This window comes from Ambystoma mexicanum, chromosome 6q, assembly GCF_040938575.1.
Source record: "Ambystoma mexicanum isolate Mex_15411 chromosome 6q, UKY_AmexF1_1, whole genome shotgun sequence".
Lineage (NCBI taxonomy): Eukaryota > Metazoa > Chordata > Amphibia > Caudata > Ambystomatidae > Ambystoma > Ambystoma mexicanum.
In genome coordinates, this window is record NC_090937.1 from 673,432,237 (window position 1) to 673,444,952 (window position 12,716).

Here is a 12,716-nt window from a genome sequence, read left to right on the forward strand (position 1 = left end):
TATGTGTTGTTCCAGCTTGATGGGGGACTCACTCGGATGTTGTTTTTCCTTACGATATTGCTCTGTTCTCGACGAATAGTGGAGATTCGAATGCAACCCCCTTTTGTCGTTCGACTTTGCCCCTGTGGTTTTTCTCCCTCGCTTCTTTAAGAAGCGGTCAGACTCCCGCCCCCCGGACTTCTGATGGGTGGACTGGTCGCGGTAGGACAGCCTTTTACGGCCTGGCGTGTCGCGGGGCCTCGAAGATGCAAACAACACCACTCGGAAGCTGGGAGGGCTGAGGGACGTCCGTCTTACCCGCTGATGGAGGTTTTTTCTACGATCTTCCAGGGTGGTGAATTTGTAGCCTGTATTTTCTTCAATCGGATCTTCAATGATTTCTGGCTCAACCTGACGGCCAGATTCCCCAGGCGAGACCACAAAACGGGATGGGCTTTTTGCCCTCCCTTGGCCGGCAGTGGGGCTTGGGAGTCATCGATGTGTTGAGAAATGTTGATCAAATCCTCTTCTGCCAAAAAGTTTTCCGTTGTTCGAGGAGAAAGATTGTTTCCCTTTTGGTTAACTGGGGGGGTGTCCGAGCTTTGGACCAAATTTCCTGCTTTCACTGCCCTTTTGTTTGAGCATGGAGCCCGTGGCTTGACTTGTTTTTCTTTTTGGATTTGGATGTCGCAACTTGACTTGGGCTTTTCTAGTCTTGCTGTTGAAAACAAAGGGTATGCGGTGTCTTCTACCCTCAAGATTGTTTTTGGAGTTGGAGGAAATTGCAGGGGGTCGTCTGTAATGTGAATGACCGCTTGATATACTGGCCTGCAAATGCCGGATCCCGCTGACAGTTGGGTAACAGGGCTGGGTGCTGGAGGTTGAAGTTGCACGGGCGAGTTTGGAGCACCTGCTACAGCCTCCATTAGGTTTGTTGAAAGAATGGGCGCAGAGACTTTACGCCCTTTTTCCACGTCGGACTTGAGGGACTTTAGTTGACCATCTAAGGCAGTGATGTAGCCTTCTAAAAAAGTTAATTTTGAGTACATTGATGCTTGGATCGAGGTGTGGTCTTTCAAGTTTTCATTGATGCCTTCGTAGAGTTTAGTGAACGGGTTCAAGGCGATGGTGACTGCTGACATTATTGATAGGAAGTCCCGCTTGTTTTGCGATGGAGGTTTCATGGGAGAGCCCGGTGGTTGAGGGCACTGTCTGGGAGCAGGAGTTGATATATGGCTCTCGTTTATAAGCCGTCTGACTACAGGCGTAGATGGTAAGTCTAAAGGGCCACGACTGTCCCGATCGGGCGGCAGCAATTTCTGGTGGTGGTCAGGGGGCACATCTTCCTGCCGGGGATGAGCTGGCTGTCTTTTATCTATGTGTAGTCCTTCTCCCTTTCCATAGCTGCCATTTCTTTTGTTTACTTTTTGTATTGTTTTCAATGGCCACCACTGAAAGGGAAAACAGACTTCGTTTTCCCTTTCCCTTCCCCAGCGGCCATTTGGTAACTTTTTTTTTTCTGTTCCGAAACGCTGGAGTGTTTCGGAACAGAAAAAAATGTATTTTAGTACCCCGGTCTTACATGCACGGGTACTAATAGCAATAAGCACCTTGCAGGGGGGCATAAATACTTCAGGTAATGCCCCACAGTCTTCGTTAAGGCACTCGCTTAGTTCGGGCCTGTAACTATGGGCACCGGGGCATTACCTGAAGGGCTAATGCCCCCCTGCTCGGGCTTATTTATTAAGTAGGTTAGTTGGCAGGCTGAGAGCCATCTCAGTTCTCACTCTTTACTCTCTCCAGTGCTGTGCTCAGAAGGTCTTCTGGAAAATGTGCACATCATTTCACAGCAACAAATCTAGACAAATGGATATTGTGAAGCTTTATTTGAATGAAACCGTTTTACTTACATGATCAGAACATCGACAAATATATTTATTTTGAATGTATAGAATGCACTGTTTTATCGTGCCCTTGTTTTTGAAAAGTATCTAAAGAGTTAGCAATACAAATATATTTGAAACCACGACTAATAATATTTCTTTTTTCAGTGTATAGGGCATGAAGAAAAACACGAGAACATGCCACCTTGTGTATCTGAACATAAAATAAAGTGCCTGGAAAAACAAAGACAAGAGGTACATATTTACGTCTGTTATCTGTCTATATTTAGGGTTCAAGGTTAATAAGTGAATTATGTGGCATGTGCAAAGCTAAATGACAACACTCAAATGCACTGATATTTAGAGAAGCTACAGTAACGCGATGAAGCGTTGGCACGTGACAAACAAGTTCATAAGTGGCTCAGACATGCTTAGAAGTCCATAATCCAGAGTGCTGCCTGTGTTACCTCTTCTATCTCTCCAAATCAGGGGTATGCAAGGTTTGACTCTCCCAATGTTTTGCACTACAACTACCATCACTACCAGAAACTCAGTAGCCAAAATGTTGTTTCCTCTGAACATTCATGGTTTGTTTTTTCATGAAGCTCATCCTTTTACACAAAAGGTTAACACCTGCCATCGATTTCTGAGACGCATACAACTTTTGGCAAAAGGTTAATGCTTTATCTGCACTTGTCAGAGTTTGTGTGGGTCCATTAACACTTATTTCCTTAGCATTTTAGATCTGCCCACTGGCATCGGTATGTTTGACAGGCCGGCTCGGTCTCGCCTACAGGGCGAAAGGGCACCGCTCGCAGGGCCAGCCCAACGTGCTAGAGTCTGCTGGTTCTTTTGGTGAAAGTGGTCCAGGTGCTAGGCCAAAGTGGTCCGGTTTAATCAGTTATTGCACTCCGCAGCTGGTAGTTTTGACCAATGTTACAGATCAAATATGCTTTAAAATGCACTGTTTGAAAAACATTTGACCAAAAACACCCCCTTGAATGGCAGTGAAGCAGTTTGTCATGAAAAGAAAGGAATTGCAATTTTTAAGACTTTGAGATAGTTTCTTTTTGGTTCCTCTGTTTATATTATGTCCCAAGCCAACTTTGTTGAAAGCTAGGACCAGGAATATCATTACGGGGTTGCCAGGGGTAACAGTTCCTTCCCTTGGATCCCCCTCTGCTACCCCTAGACCTGTCCTTGCGACCCCTAGGCCACTGGACAAAGAGGCAGTGCCAAGAGCAGATATCTATGCTGCACCTGAAAAAGGTGGTTGTTAATGCAGCTAAATGTGCCACAGATTTTTTTCGCCTGGAATCTAGATCTCATTAGCTGGAGAAATAACAGGGAAGTAGGAAAAACCATGAAGCCACCATCACTAACAGGTTTGTTGTCCATTAGTGAAGCATGCCTGAATGGTAGGGTTCAGAGACGGGGTTGTATGTGCAGCTCATACCCAGTACTGTAGCAACAGGAAGGGTTTGGGGTCTAGGTCTAGCTAGCTGGGAATTGGTAAGAGCAGCCTGCAGTACTCAGTGACAGCACAGCATGAATGCAAATCTCATCAGGGTTGCTCACTGTCCACTTTGTACATCCAGTGAGCCACTGAGCCCGTGATGAGAGGGGGGGGGGTTTGCTTCATTGACTTCTGCCAACAATCCAGCCTGGGCACTGTGTGACCTGACCCAGATCTGCCAAATCTGCATCACAGGCACACTGTAAATAGGTGCAAGGTGAGATAATTAATTTACACACACTTGCCCTCCACCTTTGAAGTAAACCATCTGTTGCTTCCTCAATCAAACACAATATATATTTTGAAGTATAGCTCAGTGACGACACACTTGCTTTGAAACAAGAGGATGCAGTGCAACATGGGTTCAGTTCCTGTTCAAGTGCTTAGAAGCTGGAGAACGCTGGCATTAAGCAAGATATTATGGACCAAAGAAAATAATAAAATTGGCCTTTTCTAGGGGTGATGTAATGGAGCTGCTGCCTCTGTCTACATTTTAAAATAAAAACCTGCTATTACTGTGACCTGCAATACATCCTTTGCCTCTATCTCCCATCTAACAAAAACAAACTGTGGGTTACTTACCAAATAAGCAAAACAGAAAAGTGGTGGCTTGAATGTTTCAAATCATTCATAACCACTGGCACGCTCTGGGCAACTCTTCAGCCCATCGTTTTTCTGATTGGACTTGTGTTGGTCAGTTGCTGTTTCCAGTTTGTGGCCAGACACTTGGCAGGCACTGGATTTCTGCGATTTGTGTTTTAGGACTCTTCAAAATGCTCTGTCTGTTTACAGTTTAGTTCGAGTGATGTACAATAGTCCAGGTTTGTGTGTTGGATGTGTGCTTACATTCAAAGTAAATTTGGTGTTATGGACCTATACACACTAATAATAATGCTACATATGCTGATCCATTCTTGTTTGAATTGTACATCATATTACAGTGATATCATAACCATATCTTTCTTAGTGTACTGAGGAACAATGCTGTGTGATGCCACTTCCTGTTTTGTGACGGGGTGAAAGGTTGTGTGCCATCACTTCCCGTGGTGTCACTCGGGGGTGTGGTCCAGTGACATGACTTCCTGTGATGTCATCAGGGGGCCAGGCTCATGGGATGTCACTTCCGCTACCTCTGGCATTTTGGTGAAATGACTTCCTTGGCTAGGATTCACCTTACATATGGGAATGACTGTGGTGAAATGAGCCAACAAACAGAGTGTTTTTTTCTGAAGAGAAGTTCTAAGTTTGACTATAGCATGCCAAAAAACACAGCCAACGGGAATATGGGCATTCTGCTCCATCACACCAAACACGTGTTTGCTTTTATCTCACCTTGCACTCTGCTCCTAGTATGAATAGAGAAGGACCTGGCATAGCCTGCATTGAGCATGCAGCATCATTGACAGTCTGTTGCAGAATTACAGATTTTGATGTTTTTGTGTTGTAATGCAGTACAAGATGCTAATTTAGGAGGCTGTGAAATGCAGTAAAATCTGCGGAAAAGGAATGCCACCAAATTCTACCTCATTTATGTTTTAATAAAGACAGGGTGAAATGCTCTACAATTAGGGCACGGGTCGAGGGTACTTGAAGTTTGATGGAGTTCCACCACCATTTTGAAGGGGGTCTCAGTTCCCCTTAGACCTACCTGAGGGAGGAGGGAATAATGTCCATTAGTACCCGGCGAGAGTAAGCAGAATGCAACACGCATTCTGATTGGCTCTCACCGGATCCTTACCCGGCCGAAAATCCTTCGATTCTCGGCCGGGACTCCAGCTGCCTTGTCCTCGGCGGGGGGGCGTGGGAGCCCCTCAGCCAATGAGGAGGCTCGAAGCGGGGCCATCCCCGCTCCGAGCCTCCCCACGGCTGAGAGGCTGCCTCGGCCCCCCACTGGGGCCTCGGGTAAGCTTTTTTTTTCCTTCCCTCCCTCCTCCCTACCCCCACCCCACTTACCTTCTTGCTCCTGCGTCCCTGGTGGGGGACGATGGCAGCCTCCAGAAGTGTGGAGACTCTGCGCCTCCACACAGCTGGAGGCTTCCATCGTCCCCTGGCAGGGACGAAGGTACGTTTTTTTTTCTCCCCCCTTCCCCTCCCTCCCGCCCTCCCAACCCCACTTACCTTCTGCTTCTTTTTTTTCGGGAGCGGATGCGATGGGAACACTTGTGTTCCCAGCGCGTCCGCTCCCGAAGGCCGCATTGGAAAGAGAAAACGGACTCCCGTTTTCCCTTTCCCGGCGGCCATTTTCTTGGTCGTTTTTTTTTTTTCTGTCCCGAAACACTGCAGCTTTTCGGGACAGAAAAAAATGCTTTTAGTGCCCCGGTCACGCATATAATGCGGGCCGGGGTACTAATAGCAATATGACCCTCACGGCGGGGGCATTACCGACTCAGGTAATGCCCCGGGGCCTATAACTATGGGCCCCGGGGCATTACCTGAGTCGGTAATGCCCCCGCCACTCGGGTCATAGTGCTTAAATATAACTGGGAGCTTGTACACTGGAGCAACACACATGAGTTGGATCCTTGATTGCAAATAGTTGTTTAAAATGTGTCTATAAGTCTTTATAATAGGAGAGTTTATAGAGCTCTCATGTTGTCCTTGTGTAATGGTTTATTGAGAGGCCACCCTCAACACAGGGAATTCCTTCCCTCCCCAAACTAAGTGTCACACAATAAACGATTAATATTAGTTCTTTTATTCAGCCCTATCTCAGTCTCATATCATGCCCCATGGATCCCTCCTATTAGCTATCAATGAGCCAAGAACCAGGCCGGTGTATTGAATTGAATTGATATTTCTATCGCGCTCATAAACAAGTGTTTCAGAGCGTGACAAGGCAAGGGAGGGAACAGTGGACAACAAAATAACGATCTTACTAGGTCCAGTGACATTGAGAATGCACGAGTGCATGGGAGAGGGAGAGGAGAAAAGTACATGGAAGGGGGGAGAAGTGGAAAGTGTGGCGCAAAGGAGAAAAAGATAAATAATAATAAATGAGTAAATAATAAAGGCAACACACAGTGGTAGTGCAGCCAGCAAGTGGCAAGTGCTGGGTGTAAGGCAGCAGACAGGTTAGGTCTGATAAGTGCTGGAAGAAAAAAATGTATGGGTACAGATACAGATCCCAGTGCAGGAGGTGGCCCGGAGGCAGAGCGGTAGCGTGGCAGGGTAAAAACGTACTTGGGCCCGAAAGACAGAGGGTGGCCAGGTGCACAGTGCCTGAGAGAGAACAGATCAGCAGGGGATAGGGGGTGAAGGCAGAAGCAAAGAGGAAGGTCTTGAGGTGCTTCTGGAACCGAAGATGGTTCTCCTCAAGTTTCAGAGTGGCAGGGAGGCTGTTCCAGAGGGAGGCCCCAGACGAAGACATATACCTACCCCCAGCTCGTTTCTTTGAAAAATGACTAACACTGCTAGAGGCAGAAGAGCAAAGAGCTTGCGAGGGGAGGTATTTGCTGAGGGATAGCTGAAGGTATTTTGGACACAGGCCTGAGAAAGCCTTGTGGACAGTGCAGGGGGTTTTGAATTTAATCCTTGCATCCACTGGGAGCCAATGGATGATGTCAGAGCTAGAGAGATTCTATCCCAGGGCTTGAGGCCAAGGACAAGTCTCATAGTCCTGTTGTGGATTATTTGCAGAGGACGGAGAGTAGAGGCAGGTAGATTTAGAAAGAAGCTGTCACAATAGTCCAACCTAGAGAGAACCAGAGCTTGGGAGACAGTGTGCTTCTGGGAGAAGGAGAGTAAAGGCAGTGTACCTCTGAGGAGGTGCAGTAGGAGGTTTGACTTTTTAGAGACATCAGAGATGTGGGCGGAGAAGGAAAGTGTGGAGTCAAAGATGACCCTGTGGTTCTTAGCATCGCAGCTGGTGGTTGGGGAGGGCCAAGGGAGGCCGGCCAGAGAGTGGGGGGAAGGGATGGTGAAGGTGTGCCCATGATGAGGATCTCCGTCATCCTGGCATTCAGACAAAGGTCATTGGTGGCACACCAATCTTGAATGGCATTTAGGCAATCAGAGATGAGAGAAGGAGAGGAGGTGGCTGAGGTTAGCCTGAAAATGAGTTGAGTGTTGTCAGCATGGCACTGGAAATTAGAGCAGAAAATGGCAATGCAGTGGGCAAGAGTTGCAAGGTAGTGATTGAAAAGCCAGGGTGAGAGGTTAGAACACCACATGTAGAGCGGGAGATAGATGATAGGAAGGACCCAAGTTGGACCTGGGAGGGTCGATCAGACAGGAAAGTACTCAGCCAGGCAAGAGCCTGATCGGAGATACCCAGGTTACATGGAGACGGTTGAGCAGGATGGCATGGTTGACCATGTTGAAGGCAGAAGAGTAGGATGAGGACAGAGGGAATGTTAGAGTCAAGGTTGGAGAACAGATCTTCACAGAAGTTCACGAGAGCAGTTTCCATGTTTCTGGCAGCTCTGGAGCCAGACTGGTGGTCATGGAGACAGACAACAGAATCGGAATGACAGTCAAGCTGAGAGATGGACAGCATTTTCAGGAGTTTGCCCAGAAAGGGAGTAAAGGGAATTGGGTGATAGCCAGACAAGAAGGATCAGCTGTGGGTTACTTGAGAAGAGGATGCACAAGGGATTGCTTCAGAGGGGAGGGGAAGTATCCAGAGGCACAGAGACATTGCAGATATCGGCAAGGGCCGGAATGAGGGTATCAATGTGGTCCTTGATGGTCTTAGAGGAACTGGGATGAACTTGTTTTCATAAGGCTTTCATAGATTGGATTTCTCTAGCGACCTCATCAGGGGAGAAAGAGGAAAGGACAAGAAAGAGGGTGCGGGGTGGCTGAAGGAGGGTCATCATACACAGACGGAGAGGGGAGAGAAGGGGAGGGGAAGAGAGGGTGGACAGGATATCCTGGGTTTCGGCGATAAAGTGAAAGGCAAGAGCATTGCAAAGACCCTAGGAGGCAACAGGAGGGGTAGAGACTGCAGCAGGGTTGGCCAGCTCCTTGCAGATTTTAAAGAGTTCTGCCAATTTGTTAGATGCCACAGAGTCACGTGTGGACCCTCTTCTTGGTGAGGACAGAGAGTCAGTATTGCCTTTGGAGCAGGCATCAGGCCAGTTTGTCAGAGGAAGAAAAAGAAGCCCTCCATTTTCTCTCAGCCGCCATACACTTACCTTTAAGTGTAGCTGGGTCGTAGTCAGACCAGGAATTGCACTTAGCTTTGGACTTCAAACAGATCCTCATGACAGGGGCAAGAGCCTCAAGAGTATTAGAAATAGAAGAGTAGAGCAGAGACAGGGCTGTATCAGGATGTGAGTCAGCCAGAGGTGGAGGGGGGTGGCGGCAAGAGCCTCAACTGACACATGCTTCATGGGCCGGATGTCTGAGAAGATATGGGGCAATCTTGAGGTATGCTTGGCTTAGGGCAAAGAGAGGGAGAGATGAGGTGTACCAGAAATATATTTATGTTTATTGGAACTAAATATTAAGAACATTATCCATGGCACAACACAACACACTTCTCTCAACATAGATAAATCACAGAAGTGGGTTGAAAAGAACACAGATCACAATTCTTTACCTTCTACAATATAATTAAACTGATCAATAAACACAAATAATTACGTATGCAATGCTGTGCCACTTCGATTTTCCTGAGTGCTTAAAAGGAATAGCAGTTTGGTTTACCAAATGGTACAATGTATAAGGCAATTATGATTTCACCCACACCTTTTCTTTAAAATAACACAGGGTGATTTAGCAGTTGGTTTTTCCAACCCCCTCCCCTATGGTTTTCTGTGTTGGAGAAGTTGGACAGAAAAATTGGGTTTTCCCACCGCCACTTAAAGGTCTGTGTTGAGGAAACTGGATGGTAAAATGGGGAGGATTTGATTTTAGTTTTGTTTTAGGAACAAAGGCACCCACCCTTCCTAAAAGAAGTCGGGATTAAGAGGCCAAATAGGATTACCCAAGTGCATAACTTTCTATAGGTGTAAGCACACACTGAGAATGAGCTTTGGTAAAATTTTGAAATTTAACAAAAATCACCTTGTGGCATTTTGCTAAGGGGAATTAATTGAATTAATATTTTTAGTTAAATAGGTTTTAAGGCCTCATATTGCCCCCACCTTTTGGTTGCAAAGGATTCAAGTCTACTTACATTGAAAACCTTTGTTTAAAGTTCAGGAAAGCCAGCTGCATTTCAGGACATTCAGGAAGGACAGTGCAGGAGTCTGCTCACTCCACTCTCAAGGATGGTCCCCAGCTCTCCACCATAGGACCCAGTACGCTTTTAGGCCTTACCAAAAATGGACAGCACAACCCAGATGCACTCATAGCAATCTACTCTGGTGTTTCCTTGCAGCTGGTAGATGGTAAGTTTTAGCAACTCCTTTTTACAAGGTAATTATGGAAGCTCTTTCTTTCTCACATAGTACATCCACGTTATATAGCAGTGATGACACCATCAAGTTTACAATTTTGGGGATTACCCTGCAAGAGTTCTCAAAAAATGGGATTGGAGAGTTACCCTTCTCTCTCCTCCCAAATCCAGCCTCTCTCTAAGGATTGGCTTAAGATTCCTGATCAGACATATGGTATCTACCATTTTCAATCACCATTTCTTCTCATATCAAATGTTTGTCAAAAACGAGTTATATATCAAACAATGTGTGATTTACTATTAACTGCCATAATATATATATAATACTTAAATTCAGGACATTTTCAGATCAGTCAGAAACCCATTTTAGAAGGCCATTACAGTTCCCTGAGTCGCAGATGGATGATCTTTATATCACCAAAATCGCCTGGAAATTATCTAAAACATGAAACATAAATGTAATAAATGTGACTTGTGTTTTTCTGGGAAAATGCAACCATTGTAACAGTCCATTTAAACAAAGGGAATCATCATGTGTGCAAATATGAGCTTCCCTTCCTCCATATATATATATATATATATTCTGATTCCGCTAATCATAGGGAATTAAATAAAATAACAGCCAGGGGTGCACCATTTGGCATGGCCATTTGCCAGTTTTTACAAAAAGCATAATCATTGGGAACATGCAATGTATTCCCCACATACCTAATGTTACCATCCACCAGTTCACTAACTCTTAAATTCAGGACATTTTCAGATCAGCCAGAAACCCATTTTAGAAGGCCATTACAGTTCCCTGAGTCACAGATGGATGATCTTTATATCACCAAAATCGCCTGGAAATTATCTAAAAAAAATGAAACATAAATGTAATAAGTGTGACTTGTGTTTTTCTGGGAAAATGCAACCATTGTAACAGTCCATTTAAACAAAGGGAATCATCATGTGTGCAAATATGAGCTTGCCTTCCTCCAGGCCATTTGCCATTTGCCATTCTGGGCCAGCATGTGACCAGAGTTTTTTATTAGTCTCTTGGAAGTTGGTTGTTTGAAGTTGGTTGCAGCTCGTAAATACCTGTGATGTATCCTCTAGGGCCATTTGCTCTCCTTAGAACTGCCTTCAGAGACAACAAGTCTGGGGGACACTTGGTTTTCAACACTTTATGGGCAAACCTCATTTTACTGTTGTTGTAAACAGCTGGGATGCAAGCCAGGCTTTCAGTGGGGAAGTTCCTTGTGAATTTTGCCGATTGTCCTTGGCTGAAATTAACACACCTCCTGCATTTTCCAACATCAGCCTTCATTATTTGACATACAGTGTGTTCTCAGGGTTCCCTTAGCTTTTGTGCTGAAAGTACAGGGCTTTTTCATTCAGTCATTAATAAAATACACTTGCAATTTTCTGTTGTTCATTTTTCTGCTGAAAAGTGAGTCTAAATGATCACAGTGCACCACCTGTTGATGGGAGGCAGTTTCAGTGAAAATGCTGCATTTATTTCTCAGCCAGTAATGTGATGTGCTTTTCCAATTTGCACTTGTTCTTTTTAGCTTTCTCTGTATTTCCACTGCAGAAAGAAACCCACATGGTCTGCCTCGGGGTCTACAGGAACTTTTCATGGCAACAAAGTGGGCTTTTCTTTTCAAATGTTTTCCGGTATTTTGCATGTGAAGCATAATGTACTTTTTGTCAACACACACACCATGGAGGTCATTACAAGGTTTGCAGTAGGGGTTTAATGGGGCCGGAGAGTTGCTGGCCCTGTTAAATCCCTACCGCCGCATTACGAGGTTTGCTTGCGTGACCCGGTAAGGGCGCCTGGTTTTACCAGGTGCCCTTAGCATGTCCCGCGAGCAGACCAGGGTGCTAACAACGGGCCCATTATTAACGGCCCCATTGTTAGCACCCTATATTGTTAGCCCTATAGGGGCTCAATGGGAATGGGGAGGTACTGGGTCCGGGTTCCTTAAATGAGGATTTACCTGGCCATCCAAGGTTGGAATGGCCTGGTAATTCTTCATTTAAGGAACCCAGATGCGGTACCCAGTAAGGGGGTAGCCATGCCGCTAATAGCTGCATGGCTACCTCCAACCTTGTAATGACCCCCATGTCTTTTCCCTGACATTTTTATGTTGGCAGGAGAGTATTTTTTTCATGTCTTGCTTTAACTTGCAAAAACTCATGCAATGCCATTTTGGTGTAAGTGATTAAAAATCCATTTTTTTCATTTGAAAGGGATCTTTGAATTTTGTCTGCCTTTGTGAATTAAAATGCTTCTTTTCCTTTGGTAATGACAGGTAAACCTTTTTCTCATGGCCCTTCAGTTCTGTTGAGCTTTATGGCCTTTCACTACACTCCACTCGGTTCTTCCAAGATTCTTTCACAGGGAAGAGCAGGGCAGAGTGGGGGTTTCATCCGACCCCTTTTCTTTTTGCTTTCCTACTTTTATTTTTGTTGGAGCCTATCTGGCTCAACTTCCTTCATTAGTGAGTGGGCACTCGAGTCTCCCGTTCCGTCTCTGAGTTGGGGGTGTAACATGGCACCCCACCCCCTTTCTTCCTTTCCTTCTGGGATCCCTAGGGTCCTCTCAGGATTCCCCTTTTGTCTCGAGGCTGGAAGTTAATGGAATTAATTATCTAACAAATACAAATCAGTACTTTTTACACAACACATTGGACATTGCATTTGAGAGAAAATATTTATATTGACATAGACATCAATCTCAAGACTTCCATTCGGAAGAGGACAACATTACCTAAAACCAGACACAATATTTGAGAACATCACGTCAACAAATTTTTTCTAACATTTCCAAAGACTATTAATTAAAATACTCACCTATTATAATTCTCTATCTGGGATTTTCACTCCTCAAATAGTTCCTCTGCTTGACTTTCATTTAGCTCCTGAATCAGTTGTAAAACGTGTCTGGGATGACAGCATTTCAACTGATTGATGTGGACCCATTTTGTTTTTGGTCTGTTCTTCTTTTGGG

The 12,716-nt window shown here is 45.3% G+C and overlaps 1 protein-coding gene across 3 annotated transcripts in view; it reads left to right on the plus strand.

Moving 5' to 3' along the window:
• Window positions 1-12,716, plus strand: part of TNIP3 (TNFAIP3 interacting protein 3) — a 451,042-nt gene that overhangs the window by 325,880 nt on the left and 112,446 nt on the right. For all 3 annotated transcript variants that reach the window (XM_069631170.1, XM_069631168.1, XM_069631169.1), the window contains exon 2: window positions 2,031-2,117. In XM_069631170.1, coding sequence (XP_069487271.1) covers window positions 2,031-2,117 — 87 coding nt within the window. The remainder of the gene's footprint in view (window positions 1-2,030; window positions 2,118-12,716) is intronic.